This window comes from Pseudophryne corroboree, assembly GCF_028390025.1.
Source record: "Pseudophryne corroboree isolate aPseCor3 chromosome 10 unlocalized genomic scaffold, aPseCor3.hap2 SUPER_10_unloc_2, whole genome shotgun sequence".
In the NCBI taxonomy this organism is placed as follows: domain Eukaryota; kingdom Metazoa; phylum Chordata; class Amphibia; order Anura; family Myobatrachidae; genus Pseudophryne; species Pseudophryne corroboree.
The window spans coordinates 1,180,001-1,199,321 of record NW_026967473.1 but is presented as its reverse complement, the minus strand read 5'-3'; the positions used below and the strand labels follow the sequence as shown (position 1 = coordinate 1,199,321).

Genomic DNA, 19,321 nt, shown 5'->3' with positions numbered 1-19,321 from the left:
CTAAGGAATTCACACCTGCAGATTTATAATTGCTAGTGTTTTTTGGCAAGATTCCCAGATATTGGCAAGACGCCCGGAAAATGACCTTAAAGCATTTTTGAAGGAATTAAAACCGTTTTAAATATAAAATCATCTTTATAACTGTTGTAAGCTTTGTATTTAATAACTAAAAGCATGTATAATGAGATTATATATATATATATATATATATATATATATATATATACACATACACACACACACTGCTCAAAAAAATAAAGGGAACACTTAAACAACACAATGTAACTCCAAGTCAATCACACTTCTGTGAAATCAAACTGTCCACTTAGGAAGCAACACTGATTGACAATCAATTTCACATGCTGTTGTGCAAATGGAATAGACAACAGGTGGAAATTATAGGCAATTAGCAAGACACCCCCAGTAAAGGAGTTGTTCTGCAGGTGGTGACCACAGACCACTTCTCAGCTCCTATGCTTTCTGGCTAATGTTTTGGTCACTTTTGAAAGCTGGCGGTGCTTTCACTCTAGTGGTAGCATGAGACGGAGTCTACAACCCACACAAGTGGCTCAGGTAGTGCAGCTCATCCAGGATGGCACATCAATGCGAGCTGTGGCAAGAAGGTTTGCGGTGTCTGTCAGCGTAGTGTCCAGAGCATGAAGGCGCTACCAGGAGACAGGCCAGTACATCAGGAGACGTGGAGGAGGGCAACAACCCAGCAGCAGAACCGATACCTCCACCTTTGTGCAAGGAGGAACAGGAGGAGCACTGCCAGAGCCCTGCAAAATGACCTCCAGCAAGCCACAAATGTGCATGTGTCTACTCAAACGATCAGAAACAGACTCCATAAGGGTGGTATGAGGGCCAGACGTCCACAGGTGGGGGTTGTGTTTACAGCCCAACACCGTGCAGGACGTTTGGCATTTGCCAGAGAACACCAAGATTGGCAAATTTGCCACTGGCGCCCTGTGCTCTTCACAGATGAAAGCAGGTTCTCACTGAGCACATGTGACAGACGTGACAGAGTCTGGAGACGCCAAGGAGAACGTTCTGCTGCCTGCAATATCCTCCAGCATGATCGGTTTGGCAGTGAGTCAGTAATGGTGTGGGGTGGCATTTCTTTGGGGGGCCGCACAGCCCTCCATGTGCTCGCCAGAGGTAGCCTGACTGCCATTAGGTACCGAGATGAGATTATCAGACCCCTTGTGAGACCATATGCTGGTGCGGTTGGCCCTGGGTTCCTCCTAATGCAAGACAATGCTAGACCTCATGTGGCTGGAGTGTGTCAGCAGTTCCTGCAAGACGAAGGCATTGATGCTATGGACTGGCCCGCCCATTCCCCAGACCGGAATCCAATTGAGCACATCTGGGACATCATGTCTCGCTCCATCCACCAACGCCACGTTGCACCACAGACTGTCCAGGAGTTGGCAGATGCTTTAGTCCAGGTCTGGGAGGAGATCCCTCAGGAGACCATCTGCCACCTCATCAGGAGCACTCATCAGGAGCATGCCCAGGCGTTGTAGGGAGGTCATACAGGCACGTGGAGGCCACACTCACTACTGTTCAGATCTAAGATGTGTTGTTTAAGTGTACCCTTTATTTTTTTGAGCAGTATATAAATTATATATATATATATATATATATATATATATAATAAGTTTCAACCCAATAAGCAGTTATGTGATTCTAGGTTTCATAATTTGGTATTGATTAGAATGTTCATTGCAATAAATCAATCAACATAGCCACCTAGTATATATAATTTCCTTAAATGAATTACATAGATATTTCTGTGAGAAACTATTTTGTTAAGAGCAATATGATTTCTCCAGCTGCAGTCACAAAGACATTTAGTTAACACCCAGGCTGAGATGAAACTTTAATTGCGTATGAGAACATTAAAGGAGTATGTTTTGGAATATCAGGTGGCAATAGAAAGAAGGCTTTCAAGATTAATGTCCAGATGGCGATAAAAATAAGGCCATCTCATTAATGAGCAAATACTGCTAAGAATATACATACAGGAATGCTAGAATTGGTTCCTTTAAGTCATTGTTTATCTTTGCACACGGTGTAATTTGATTGGCTTACACACTGCCATACCTTTATTCCTTTGTTCCTTTGTGTATAAATAAAGGCTCCTAGAGCAACGAGTCAGATCAGAAATGACTTGCTGAGCTTCTACATATCTCCTGTGTGTTGTCTACTTAATTCTGGTCTCCAGCCAGCTGCTAAGTACAGAACCATTGACTGATGTTCAAGGGTATTAAACAGATGACCGAAGGACGTTGATATATGGAGTCTATCTCCAACAGACCCGATCTATACCCCGTGGTACTAAACTACAGTTCCCCAGTATCCACTAGGACGTAAGAGAAATGGGAGAATATGACAAATACAATATGCTTGGGGTGTTTCTTCAGCAGAATCATGAAAAGTACAACGCTGACATATAGGGGGAAATTCAATTAGGTGCGAGTGTGGGCCCACAAGGCACATTCACCGCAAATTCGAATCACCAATTACATTAGCAATTAAATTCCAAACTTGCATTTTTCTTCAGAGTAAATTCTTCTGGCTTATTCACCCCCCTGAGCAGGTGGAAAGGCCGGGAAAATCTATAGTTTAAAAGTAAAAATGACGGAACTTGTTTCAGAATCCCTTGGACAATCCCCCCCCTCTCCCCTACTCCTCAATGACTAATTTGGCATTTGGAAGTATTCAATTAGATCAAGTGGGACAATAATTACATGCCCTTTTTTGGGTAAAAAGAAAAAAAAAATGGTCTCAAAGTACCCCAAAATCAACTTTGTTAGTTTATGCACCCCAAATGTAATTAAATTATTTAGTTCAATAAAAAAAAAAAAAAATTGCTTATTTTATTAGATTTTAAAAAGAATTCCTTAAATGACCCTTAAATCACTTTTTCCACTTTATTTTGTAATTAAACAATATTCATAAGCCTTTTACATTATTTTACTTACAGCCATTTGACCCATTTTGAAAGTACAGTACTTTCCTGACGCCACTATCAGTCTTCTATGTGATTTTGCTAACGAAGTCGTCACATTGTGGGGCCCAGGGAGGTCTCCCAACTTTTTCATGCTCTTTTCCCAATTCGCTTTTTGGAGGAAATTTGCACAACCTCCCGCTGAGTCGCATATAACTGAATTCCCCCTCAGACTAAACGGGACATTTTCACCTTTTTTTTTTGCCCAATGCAAAGCAGAGATACTTTGAAGTGATCAGTCGCTGGAGTTCAGCCTCTTGATATAACCCCAAGTAAAATACAGACATTACACAAAACACATAAAATGATGCTTTTATTGCAATAACCTCATCAGATGTGTAAGCTGGGTGGATCTGGTTTGCTCATCCGCAGATATTGCTATATATGTTGTGTACCAATACCGACGCTTGCATACTTCATGGATAAAATACCTGGAAATTATCTGTTTGATAAAATAAATAGGAATAAAAGGGCATTATATGTCATACCTCTAACCCAAAGGACCCATTTGCCCATGGCCAAACATAAATAAGATGATTTAGGGGTGTAAGTAAAGGGACAAGACATGAAGCTGCCAGAATTATCTGGTCCTATTATGGTGAAGACAACTGGAAGATCGGCAAAGCTGAAAGTGGTACGTTTAATTATAGCATAATATATGCCAAAGTATATTCACGATAATTAACTAAAACATTGCAGTTCTAAAAATTGGTTTACCAATTCCACAACTGTCATCTTTACTACAAGACCAGGTCCGAAGCATGGGCTGGGACATTCATTCAATGCAGAGTGTATGATTCATACCCTGCAGCAGATCACATTACTTGCAGAATTCATTGAAATGTTTGAACATTAAGAGATGTCACATGACTACAGACACTCCTCACAGACGTTACCCAGACAGGAGGGTATGATCATGTGCTGCGCCAGGATGACTGAAGGGCATGACTACAGACACTCCTCATAGACGTTACCCAGACAGGAGGGTATGATCATGTGCTGCGCCAGGATGACAGAAGGACATGATTTGGGGACTACTAAACTAACAGCACTGAGCTGCTGACGTGGGACATTCTGTTAAGTTTAATACATCTCCGTACGACTGCATCAGTACACAGAAGAGGCAGAAACAAATCCAGAATTGTATCACAAATAGTGCAACGGTTACTCTGATAAAGAAGTGTCAGCTCTCTACTAGAGTTTGGGCAGAGACCCCGGAGGTGCAAGAACAATGGCGAACACATAGAAAAGTCCAACTAACAGGTTCAGCTTGGCCGTTTTCTGTGGGATCCTGGCAAAGTTCTGGCTTCTAAACTGTCGCTCCAGAGAAAATGCCAGAGGGATGGTGAGGAGCGGCAGGGCCATGCTGATGGCGTAACGTGTGGCCAGCAGACAGAAGATGACGTAGGGCAGAAACACCAGCAGGTTGTACAGCATGTAGGACAGCGTTGGGCCGATGAGGATAGCCATGGTGACGATGCCAGCTTGTCGGTCTGACTCCATGTCCCGGGTGTTGTTGCTGTGAAGGATGGCTTCAGTGCTCAGAGCCAGGGGCACCGCGTACAGCAAAGGTGTGACTGACAGGTATCCGACCTGTACCGCATGGGCAAACATGACCGCCAGCGGCCCGAACGTAATGAGGATCACCAAGTCTCCCAGAGCCACATACTTAAATCCAATTCCTGTGAGAAACACAGACCTGTTATACCGCATAGTAATGTCCACAGCGTTCCCCCAACACACTACTCTCCACACATCAACCCTGCCAATATCCCCGAGATCTGTATCCAAGTACATCCACATTACCAGGCAGATGCTATCACACGTCGTCTTATCCTGGAGCTGGTACACTCCCCCTTATAATCTCATGCCTTGCACCCTTCTACTTGCTGGTGTTCCCCTTTACCTTACTCTCACACCACTGCCCGGCCTCTACCGGATCCCTATTCTATACAGAATTCATTTTAAACTTCTCACCTGTAAAGCTCTCGCCCTCCAGCCTAATATCTCTCCGTGCTGTCCATTCAGTGCCCACTGCCTCTCATTCCCATCTACAAGACTTTTACTGCACTACCCCTAGACTGTGGCACGCTCCCTCCCTCTCTGCAATAAACACTTCCCCCAGCCAATCCCTGAATACGTTCTCTACCTTCCCTCCTCGCGTCTCTCCATTGTAGAATGGCCCTCATTCCGAGTTGATCGCTCACTAGCTACTTTTAGCAGCCGTGCAAACGCATAGTCGCCGCCCACGGAGGAGTGTATTTTCGTTTTGCAAGTGTGAGAACGCCTGTGCAGCCGAGCGGGAAGAAAGAAGTTTTTTGCAGTTTCTGAGTAGCTTTGGACTTACTCAGCCGCTGCGATCACTTCAATCTTTTTGGTCCCGGAATTGACGTCAGACACCCGCCCTGCAAACGCCTGGACACGCCTGAGTTTTTCCAACCACTCCCAGAAAATGGTCAGTTGACACCCACAAACGCCCTCTTCCTGTCAATCTCCTTGCGATCGGCTGTGTGAATGGATTCTTCGTTAAATCCATCGCCCAGCAACGATCCGCTTTGTACCCGTACGACGCGTGTGCGCATTCCGGTGCATACGCAGTAGTAACCTGTTCGCTACGCTGCGAAATACAGCAGCGAGCGATCAACTCGGAATGACCCCCAATGTGAGCACTTAACACCCTCCCGCCTCTAAGCTAGTGTAACTCAGCCAATATAATGATGTATATACTGGTAATATACACTAGGACTTTGTACCCATCATCTGTGGGTCACTAGCGGTTGTGCAGTAAATGTGCATTTGTCTCCTTCTCATCTCACTCCCCGTTCTCCCGTCTTTCTCAGTCTCTCCCATCTCCCCCGCTGTTCCTCTGACTCCCCTACGCCCAAGCCATTTCTTCAGTCTTTCCCCGTCTCAACTGTCTCTAACTGTTCCTCCCATCTCCCCTCTGTCCGCATCTCCCATCTCCCCTCTGTCCGCATCTCCCATCTCCCCTCTGTCCGCATCTCCCATCTCCCCTCTGTCCGCATCTCCCCTCTGTCCGCATCTCCCCTCTGTCCGCATCTCCCCTCTGTCCGCATCTCCCCTCTGTCCGCATCTCCCCTCTGTCCGCATCTCCCCTCTGTCCGCATCTCCCATCTCCCCTCTGTCCGCATCTCCCATCTCCCATCTCCCCTCTGTCCGCATCTCCCATCTCCCCTCTGTCCGCATCTCCCATCTCCCCTCTGTCCGCATCTCCCATCTCCCCTCTGTCCGCATCTCCCATCTCCCCTCTGTCCGCATCTCCCATCTCCCCTCTGTCCGCGCGCGGGGGGACAGGGGTGCAGCATACAGCGCAGGGGGACAGGGATTTGGAAGCTGCCATGGGAACACTGCCGTACGGGTCATTGTGAGCCTGCAGCCGCTGTGGAGGTGACAGTAGCGCTTGCAGGACACGCGGCGGTATTGGTTAGTAAATAGAAGCATAAGGAAAGGTTATTACCTCATCAATACAAAGAAGCTGATGATTGTGCTAAGGGGCTGATACAGACCTGAGCGGTGTGGTGCGTGTTCACACAGCAGCGATCAGGTCTGAAGTGCGCATGCGCCAGCACATTGCCGACAGCTGGCGAAGCCCTTCGATCGCCTCTGCCTGATTGACAGGCAGAGGCGGTCGCTCGGCGGGAGGGGGTGGGCCGGCGGCGTTTAGCCGCTGTTTGGGGGGGCGCGGTCCGGGCAACACAGACGTGCCCGGACTGTTGGGTGGCAACGACGATTAGCTCCCTGCCAGCGCACAGGAGCTGCGCTGGCCGGGAGCTACTCCTGAAGTACAGAAGTATCGCCGCTGTGCGATGCTTTTGTTCTCGTGCGACGGGGCCCGACGTGGGGCGGACTATCCCTGTGCTGGGCGTCCCCCCGCATGTCAGTGTGAATTTATCACATCTACGATCAGGTCTGAATTAGCCCCTTTGATTGTAGTGAAGTTGGAAAGTTATTGAGAACAGTAAGTTAGTTTTGGAAACCTACCTCCAGTATAAAGGAAAGAACTTGACAACCCCCCAAAATATATCAGCGCCATGTGCTCCAACTTCAGCTTAGACAGGAAGTACAGGCAGCCCGCGCACACACATCCCAAGGTGTACAGGAAGACCCCAAAGCGGACAACATCTGGGGGCTCCAAGATCTGGTCTACCAGAGTCCTGTCATCACTTTTCTTGTGGTCAATTCCCTTAGAGAAGTCATAGTAAGTGTTCACCAGATTGCCAGCACCGTGTACAGCCAGGACAGCCACAGCACAAACCAAGAAGACCAGAAAGTCCAGAGTACCATCAGAACGATAGGCGAGGGCACTGCCCAACGCCACGGGTATAAGAGAGGCGCTAAAACTCCAAGGACGAAGGGCCAGAACGTAGGAGGCGCATTTCTCTTTCCAGCCAACGCCCTTCAGTACCGCTCTGTCTAGAAGGAGCTGTTCTGCATCATCTGTGGATGAGGTGGAACCTCCGCTGGGGTCACTGAACTCCGCTTCATTAGAGGCCTCTGTGCTGATACTGATGTTCTGGAAGCAGCTGTCAGACTTCATGGTCCCAGTCTAGAATAAAAGAACGGAAGAGCCGTCAGACGCAGCTCGCAGCGGCCGTATATCTGCAAGAAACACAACACGTTCTAAGCAGAGGAAATCATTATACACATAGACCAACACACGTAACACCCGATATCCTGGCTGGTATTATACACACACACACACACACACACACACACAAACACAAACACAACACTGGGGAGATGTACAACATAACACCCGATATCCTGGCTGGTATTATACACACACACACACACACACACACACAACACTGGAGAGATGTACAACGTAACACCCGATATCCTGGCTGGTATTATACACACACACACACACACACACACAACACTGGGGAGATGTACAATGTAACACCCCGATATCCTGGCTGGTATTATACACACACAACACTGGGGAGATGTACAATGTAACACCCCGATATCCTGGCTGGTATTATACACACAACACTGGGGAGATGTACAATGTAACACCCGATATCCTGGCTGGTATTATACACACAACACTGGGGAGATGTACAATGTAACACCCGATATCCTGGCTGGTATTATACACACAACACTGGGGAGATGTACAATGTAACACCCGATATCCTGGCTGGTATTATACACACAACACTGGAGAGATGTACAATGTAACACCCGATATCCTGGCTGGTATTATACACACACACACACACACACACACAACACTGGGGAGATGTACAATGTAACACCCCGATATCCTGGCTGGTATTATACACACACACACACACACACAACACTGGGGAGATGTACAATGTAACACCCCGATATCCTGGCTGGTATTATACACACACACTGGGGAGATATACAATGTAACACCCGATATCCTGGCTGGTATTATACACACAACACTGGAGAGATGTACAATGTAACACCCGATATCCTGGCTGGTATTATACACACACACACACACACACAACACTGGGGAGATGTACAATGTAACACCCGATATCCTGGCTGGTATTATACACACACACACACACACACACACACACACACACACAACACTGGGGAGATGTACAATGTAACACCCGATATCCTGGCTGGTATTATACACACACACACACACACACAACACTGGAGAGATGTACAATGTAACACCCGATATCCTGGCTGGTATTATACACACAACACTGGGGAGATGTACAATGTTACACCCGATATCCTGGCTGGTATTATATATACACACACACACACAACACTGGAGAGATGTACAATGTAACACCCGATATCCTGGCTGGTATTATACACAGAACACTGGGGAGATGTACAATGTAACACCCGATATCCTGGCTGGTATTATACACACAACACTGGGGAGATGTACAATGTAACACCCGATATCCTGGCTGGTATTATACACACACACACACAACACTGGGGAGATGTACAATGTAACACCCGATATCCTGGCTGGTATTATACACACAACACTGGGGAGATGTACAATGTAACACCCCGATATCCTGGCTGGTATTATACACAACACTGGGGAGATGTACAATGTAACACCCCGATATCCTGGCTGGTATTATACACACGACACTGGGGAGATGTACAATGTAACACCCCGATATCCTGGCTGGTATTATACACACGACACTGGGGAGAAGTACAATGTAACACCCGATATCCTGGCCGGTATTATACACACACACACACACACACACACACACACACACAACACTGGGGAGATGTATAATGTAACGCTCCGATATCCTGGCTGGTATTATACACACACACACAACACTGGGGAGATGTACAATGTAACACCCGATATCCTGGCTGGTATTATACACACACACACACACACACACACACAACACTGGGGAGATGTACAATGTAACACCCGATATCCTGGCTGGTATTATACACACAACACTGGGGAGATGTACAATGTAACACCCCGATATCCTGGCTGGTATTATACACAACACTGGAGAGATGTACAATGTAACACCCAATATCCTGGCTGGTATTATACACACACACACACACACACACACACACACACACACACTGGAGAGATGTACAATGTAACACCCGATATCCTGGCTGGTATTATACACACAACACTGGGGAGATGTACAATGTAACACCCCGACATCCTGGTTGGTATTATACACACAACACTGGGGAGATGTACAATGTAACACCCGATATCCTGGTTGGTATTATACACACAACACTGGGGAGATGTACAATGTAACACCCCGATATCCTGGCTGGTATTATACACAACACTGGGGAGATGTACAATGTAACACCCCGATATCCTGGCTGGTATTATACACAACACTGGGGAGATGTACAATGTAACACCCGATATCCTGGCTGGTATCATACACACAACACTGGGGAGATGTACAATGTAACACCCCGATATCCTGGCTGGTATTATACACACAACACACACACACAACACTGGGGAGATGTACAATGTAACACCCGATATCCTGGCTGGTATTATACACACAACACTGGGGAGATGTACAATGTAACACCCCGATATCCTGGCTGGTATTATACACACAACACTGGGGAGATGTACAATGTAACACCCGATATCCTGGCTGGTATTATACACACAACACTGGGGAGATGTACAATGTAACACCCCGATATCCTGGCTGGTATTATACACACACAACACTGGGGAGATGTACAATGTAACACCCCGATATCCTGGCTGGTATTATACACACAACACTGGGGAGATGTACAATGTAACACCCGATATCCTGGCTGGTATTATACACACAACACTGGGGAGATGTACAATGTAACACCCGATATCCTGGCTGGTATTATACACACAACACTGGGGAGATGTACAATGTAACACCCGATATCCTGGCTGGTATTATACACACAACACTGGGGAGATGTACAATGTAACACCCGATATCCTGGCTGGTATTATACATACACACACACACACACACACAACACTGGGGAGATGTACAATGTAACACTCCGATATCCTGGCTGGTATTATACACACAACACTGGGGAGATGTACAATGTAACACCCGATATCCTGGCTGGTATTATACACACAACACTGGGGAGATGTACAATGTAACACCCGATATCCTGGCTGGTATTATACACACAACACTGGAGAGATGTACAATGTAACACCCGATATCCTGGCTGGTATTATACACACAACACTGGAGAGATGTACAATGTAACACCCCGATATCCTGGCTGGTATTATACACACACACACACACACACACACACACACACACAACACTGGGGAGATGTACAATGTAACACCCCGATATCCTGGCTGGTATTATACACACACACTGGGGAGATATACAATGTAACACCCGATATCCTGGCTGGTATTATACACACACAACACTGGAGAGATGTACAATGTAACACCCGATATCCTGGCTGGTTTTATACACACACAACACTGGGGAGATGTACAATGTAACACCCGATATCCTGGCTGGTATTATACACACACACACACACACACACACACACACACAACACTGGGGAGATGTACAATGTAACACCCGATATCCTGGCTGGTATTATACACACACACACAACACTGGAGAGATGTACAATGTAACACCCGATATCCTGGCTGGTATTATACACACAACACTGGGGAGATGTACAATGTTACACCCGATATCCTGGCTGGTATTATATATACACACACACACAACACTGGAGAGATGTACAATGTAACACCCGATATCCTGGCTGGTATTATACACAGAACACTGGGGAGATGTACAATGTAACACCTGATATCCTGGCTGGTATTATACACACAACACTGGGGAGATGTACAATGTAACACCCGATATCCTGGCTGGTATTATACACACACACACACACACACACACACACACACACACAACACTGGGGAGATGTACAATGTAACACCCGATATCCTGGCTGGTATTATACACACAACACTGGGGAGATGTACAATGTAACACCACGATATCCTGGCTGGTATTATACACAACACTGGGGAGATGTACAATGTAACACCCCGATATCCTGGCTGGTATTATACACAACACTGGGGAGATGTACAATGCAACACCCCGATATCCTGGCTGGTATTATACACACGACACTGGGGAGAAGTACAATGTAACACCCGATATCCTGGCCGGTATTATACACACACACACACACACACACACACACACACACACACACACACACACACACAACACTGGGGAGATGTATAATGTAACGCTCCGATATCCTGGCTGGTATTATACACACACAACACTGGGGAGATGTATAATGTAACGCTCCGATATCCTGGCTGGTATTATACACACACAACACTGGGGAGATGTACAATGTAACACCCGATATCCTGGCTGGTATTATACACACACAACACTGGGGAGATGTACAATGTAACACCCCGATATCCTGGCTGGTATTATACACACAACACTGGGGAGATGTACAATGTAACACCCGATATCCTGGCTGGTATTATACACACAACACTGGGGAGATGTACAATGTAACACCCGATATCCTGGCTGGTATTATACACACAACACTGGGGAGATGTACAATGTAACACCCGATATCCTGGCTGGTATTATACACACAACACTGGGGAGATGTACAATGTAACACCCGATATCCTGGCTGGTATTATACATACACACACACACACACACACACACACACACACACACACACACACAACACTGGGGAGATGTACAATGTAACACTCCGATATCCTGGCTGGTATTATACACACAACACTGGGGAGATGTACAATGTAACACCACGATATCCTGGCTGGTATTATACACACAACACTGGGGAGATGTACAATGTAACACCCCGATATCCTGGCTGGTATTATACACAACACTGGGGAGATGTACAATGTAACACCCGATATCCTGGCTGGTATTATACACACACACACACACACACACACACACACACACATACACACACAACACTGGAGAGATGTACAATGTAACACCCGATAACCTGGCTGGTATTATACACACAACACTGGGGAGATGTACAATGTAACACCCCGACATCCTGGTTGGTATTATACACACAACACTGGGGAGATGTACAATGTAACACCCGATATCCTGGTTGGTATTATACACACAACACCGGGGAGATGTACAATGTAACACCCCGATATCCTGGCTGGTATTATACACAACACTGGGGAGATGTACAATGTAACACCCCGATATCCTGGCTGGTATTATACACAACACTGGGGAGATGTACAATGTAACACCCGATATCCTGGCTGGTATCATACACACAACACTGGGGAGATGTACAATGTAACACCCCGATATCCTGGCTGGTATTATACACACAACACACACACACACAACACTGGGGAGATGTACAATGTAACACCCGATATCCTGGCTGGTATTATACACACAACACTGGGGAGATGTACAATGTAACACCCCGATATCCTGGCTGGTATTATACACACAACACTGGGGAGATGTACAATGTAACACCCGATATCCTGGCTGGTATTATACACAACACTGGGGAGATGTACAATGTAACACCCCGATATCCTGGCTGGTATTATACACACAACACTGGGGAGATGTACAATGTAACACCCGATATCCTGGCTGGTATTATACACACACACACAACACTGGGGAGATGTACAATGTAACACCCGATATCCTGACTGGTATTATACACACAACACTGGGGAGATGTACAATGTAACACCCGATATCCTGGCTGGTATTATACACACACAACACTGGGGAGATGTACAATGTAACACCCCGATATCCTGGCTGGTATTATACACACACACACACACAACACTGGGGAGATGTACAATGTAACACCCCGATATCCTGGCTGGTATTATACACACACACAAACACTGGGGAGATGTACAATGTAACACCCGATATCCTGGCTGGTATTATACACACACACACACACACACAACACTGGGGAGATGTACAATGTAACACCCAGATATCCTGGCTGGTATTATACACACACACACACACACACACAACACTGGGGAGATGTACAATGTAACACCCGATATCCTGGCTGGTATTATACACACACACACAACACTGGGGAGATGTACAATGTAACACCCGATATCCTGGCTGGTATTATACACAACACTGGGGAGATGTACAATGTAACACCCGATATCCTGGCTGGTATTATACACACACACAAACACTGGGGAGATGTACAATGTAACACCCGATATCCTGGCTGGTATTACACACACAACACTGGGGAGATGTACAATGTAACACCCGATATCCTGGCTGATATTATACACACAATACTGGGGAGATGTACAATGTAACACCCCGATATTCTGGCTGGTATTATACACACAACACTGGGGAGATGTACAATGTAACACCCCGATATTCTGGCTGGTATTATATACACACAACACTGGGGAGATGTACAATGTAACACCCCGATATCCTGGCTGGTATTATACACACACACACAACACTGGGGAGATGTACAATGTAACACCCGATATCCTGGCTGGTATTATACACACAACACTGGGGAGATGTACAATGTAACACCCCGACATCCTGGTTGGTATTATACACACAACACTGGGGAGATGTACAATGTAACACCCGATATCCTGGCTGGTATTATATACACACACACACACACACAACACTGGGGAGATGTACAATGTAACACCCGATATCCTGGCTGGTATTATACACACACAACACTGGAGAGATGTACAATGTAACACCCGATATACTAGCTGGTATTATACACACAACACTGGGGAGATGTACAATGTAACACCCGATATCCTGGCTGGTATTATACACAACACTGGGGAGATGTACAATGTAACACCCGATATCCTGGCTGGTATTACACACACAACACTGGGGAGATGTACAATGTAACACCCGATATCCTGGCTGGTATTATACACACACACACACACACACAACACTGGGGAGATGTACAATGTAACACCCGATATCCTGGCTGGTATTATACACACACACACACAACACTAGGGAGATGTACAAATTAACACCCGATATCCTGGCTGGTATTATACACACACAACACTGGGGAGATGTACAATGTAACACCCAGATATCCTGGCTGGTATTATACACACACACACACACATACACACACAACACTGGGGAGATGTACAATGTAACACCCGATATCCTGGCTGGTATTATACACACACACACAACACTGGGGAGATGTACAATGTAACACCCGATATCCTGGCTGGTATTATACACAACACTGGGGAGATGTACAATGTAACACCCGATATCCTGGCTGGTATTATACACACACACAAACACTGGGGAGATGTACAATGTAACACCCGATATCCTGGCTGGTATTATACACACAACACTGGGGAGATGTACAATGTAACACCCCGATATCCTGGCTGGTATTATACACACACACAACACTGGGGAGATGTACAATGTAACACCCAGATATCCTGGCTGGTATTATACACACACACACACACACACACACACACACAACACTGGGGAGATGTACAATGTAACACCCCGATATCCTGGCTGGTATTATACACACACACAACACTGGGGAGATGTACAATGTAACACCCAGATATCCTGGCTGGTATTATACACACACACACACACACACACACACACACACAACACTGGGGAGATGTACAATGTAACACCCGATATCCTGGCTGGTATTATACACACACACAACACTGGGGAGATGTACAATGTAACACCCCGATATCCTGGCTGGTATTATACACACACACAACACTGGGGAGATGTACAATGTAACACCAGATATCCTGGCTGGTATTATACACACACACACACAACCAACACTGGGGAGATGTACAATGTAACACCCGATATCCTGGCTGGTATTATACACACAACACTGGGGAGATGTACAATGTAACACCCCGATATTCTGGCTGGTATTATATACACACAACACTGGGGAGATGTACAATGTAACACCCCGATATCCTGGCTGGTATTATACACACAACACTGGGGAGGAGATGTACAATGTAACACCCGATATCCTGGCTGGTATTATACACACACAACACTGGGGAGATATACAATGTAACACCCGATATCCTGGCTGGTATTATACACACACACACACACACACACACACACACACACACACACACACACACACAACACTGGGGAGATGTACAATGTAACACCCAGATATCCTGGCTGGTATTATACACAACACTGGGGAGATGTACAATGTAACACCCGATATCCTGGCTGGTATTATACACATAACACTGGGGAGATGTACAATGTAACACCCGATATCCTGGCTGGTATTATACACACACACACACACACACACACACACACACACACAACACTGGGGAGATGTACAATGTAACACCCGATATCCTGGCTGGTATTATACACACACACACACACACACACACAACACTGGGGAGATGTACAATGTAACACCCGATATCCTGGCTGGTATTATACACACAACACTGGGGAGATGTACAATGTAACACCCCGATATCCTGGCTGGTATTATACACACAACACTGGGGAGATGTACAATGTAACACCCCGATATCCTGGCTGGTATTATACACAACACTGGGGAGATGTACAATGTAACACCCGATATCCTGGCTGGTATTATACACACAACACTGGGGAGATGTACAATGTAACACCCGATATCCTGGCTGGTATTATACACACAACACTGGGGAGATGTACAATGTAACACCCCGATATCCTGGCTGGTATTATACACAACACTGGGGAGATGTACAATGTAACACCCGATATCCTGGCTGGTATTATACACACAACACTGGGGAGATGTACAATGTAACACCCGATATCCTGGCTGGTATTATACACACAACACTGGGGATATGTACAATGTAACACCCGATATCCTGGCTGGTATTATACACACAACACTGGGGAGATGTACAATGTAACACCCGATATCCTGGCTGGTATTATACACACACAACACTGGGGAGATGTACAATGTAACACCCGATATCCTGGCTGGTATTATACACACAACACTGGGGAGATGTACAATGTAACACCCCGATATCCTGGCTGGTATTATACACACGACACTGGGGAGATGTACAATGTAACACCCCGATATCCTGGCTGGTATTATACACACAACACACAACACTGGGGAGATGTACAATGTAACACCCGATATCCTGGCTGGTATTATACACACAACACTGGGGAGATGTACAATGTAACACCCCGATATCCTGGCTGGTATTATACACACAACACTGGGGAGATGTACAATGTAACACCCGATATCCTGGCTGGTATTATACACAACACTGGGGAGATGTACAATGTAACACCCCGATATCCTGGCTGGTATTATACACACAACACTGGGGAGATGTACAATGTAACACCCGATATCCTGGCTGGTATTATACACACACACACACACACACACACACACACAACACTGGGGAGATGTACAATGTAACACCCGATATCCTGGCTGGTATTATACACACAACACTGGGGAGATGTACAATGTAACACCCCGATATTCTGGCTGGTATTATATACACACAACACTGGGGAGATGTACAATGTAACACTCCGATATCCTGGCTGGTATTATACACACACAACACTGGGGAGATGTACAATGTAACACCCGATATCCTGGCTGGTATTATACACACACACACACACACACACACACACACACACACAACACTGGGGACATGTACAATGTAACACCCGATATCCTGGCTGGCATTATACACACACACACACACACACACAACACTGGGGAGATGTACAATGTAACACCCGATATCCTGGCTGGTATTATACACACACAACACTGGAGAGATGTACAATGTAACACCCGATATACTAGCTGGTATTACACACACAACACTGGGGAGATGTACAATGTAACACCCGATATCCTGGCTGGTATTATACACACACACACAAACACTGGGGAGATGTACAATGTAACACCCGATATCCTGGCTGGTATTACACACACAACACTGGGGAGATGTACAATGTAACACCCCGATATCCTGGCTGGTATTATACACACACAACACTGGGGAGATGTACAATGTAACACCCGATATCCTGGCTGGTATTATACACACACACACACACAACACTAGGGAGATGTACAATGTAACACCCGATATCCTGGCTGGTATTATACACACACAACACTGGGGAGATGTACAATGTAACACCCGATATCCTGGCTGGTATTATACACACACACACAACACTGGGGAGATGTACAATGTAACACCCGATATCCTGGCTGGTATTATACACACACACACACACACACACACACACACACACACACACACACACACAACACTGGGGAGATGTACAATGTAACACTTGATATCCTGGCTGGTATTATACACAACACTGGGGAGATGTACAATGTAACACCCGATATCCTGGCTGGTATTACACACACAACACTGGGGAGATGTACAATGTAACACCCGATATCCTGGCTGATATTATACACACACACACACAACACTGGGGAGATGTACAATGTAACACCCCGATATCCTGGCTGGTATTATACACACACAAACACTGGGGAGATGTACAATGTAACACCCGATATCCTGGCTGATATTATACACACACACACAACACTGGGGAGATGTACAATGTAACACCCAGATATCCTGGCTGGTATTATACACACACACACACACACACACACACACACACACACACACACACACACACAACACTGGGAAGATGTACAATGTAACACCCGATATCCTGGCTGGTATTACACACACACACACAACACTGGGGAGATGTACAATGTAACACCCGATATCCTGGCTGGTATTATACACACAACACTGGGGAGATGTACAATGTAACACCCCGATATTCTGGCTGGTATTATATACACACAACACTGGGGAGATGTACAAAGTAACACCCCGATATCCTGGCTGGTATTATACACACAACACTGGGGAGATGTACAATGTAACACCCGATATCCTGGCTGGTATTATACACACACAACACTGGGGAGATGTACAATGTAACACCCGATATCCTGGCTGGTATTATACACACACACACACACACACAAACACTGGGGAGATGTACAATGTAACACCCGATATCCTGGCTGGTATTATACACACACACACACACACAACACTGGGGAGATGTACAATGTAACACCCGATATCCTGGCTGGTATTATACACAACACTGGGGAGATGTACAATGTAACACCCGATATCCTGGCTGGTATTATACACACACACAAACACTGGGGAGATGTACAATGTAACACCCGATATCCTGGCTGGTATTACACACACAACACTGGGGAGATGTACAATGTAACACCCGATATCCTGGCTGATATTATACACACACACACACAACACTGGGGAGATGTACAATGTAACACCCCGATATCCTGGCTGGTATTATACACACACACAAACACTGGGGAGATGTACAATGTAACACCCGATATCCTGGCTGATATTATACACACACAACACTGGGGAGATGTACAATGTAACACTCAGATATCCTGGCTGGTATTATACACACACACACACAC

The 19,321-nt window shown here is 45.8% G+C and overlaps 1 protein-coding gene across 4 annotated transcripts in view; it reads right to left on the bottom strand.

Annotated features, from left to right (window-relative positions):
* Positions 1-3,309: 3,309 nt before the first annotated feature.
* Positions 3,310-19,321, bottom strand: part of UBIAD1 (UbiA prenyltransferase domain containing 1) — a 52,759-nt gene continuing 36,747 nt past the window's right edge. For 3 of the 4 annotated variants that reach the window (XM_063948693.1, XM_063948694.1, XM_063948696.1), the window contains 2 exons: positions 7,016-7,580; positions 3,310-4,695 (listed from right to left, as the gene is read on the bottom strand). In XM_063948693.1, the coding sequence (XP_063804763.1) occupies positions 4,208-4,695; positions 7,016-7,580 (1,053 nt within the window). In that variant the 3' untranslated portion in view covers positions 3,310-4,207. Of the gene's footprint in view, positions 4,696-7,015; positions 7,634-19,321 lie in introns of all 4 variants that reach the window. The other variant, XM_063948695.1, reaches the window with a different exon arrangement.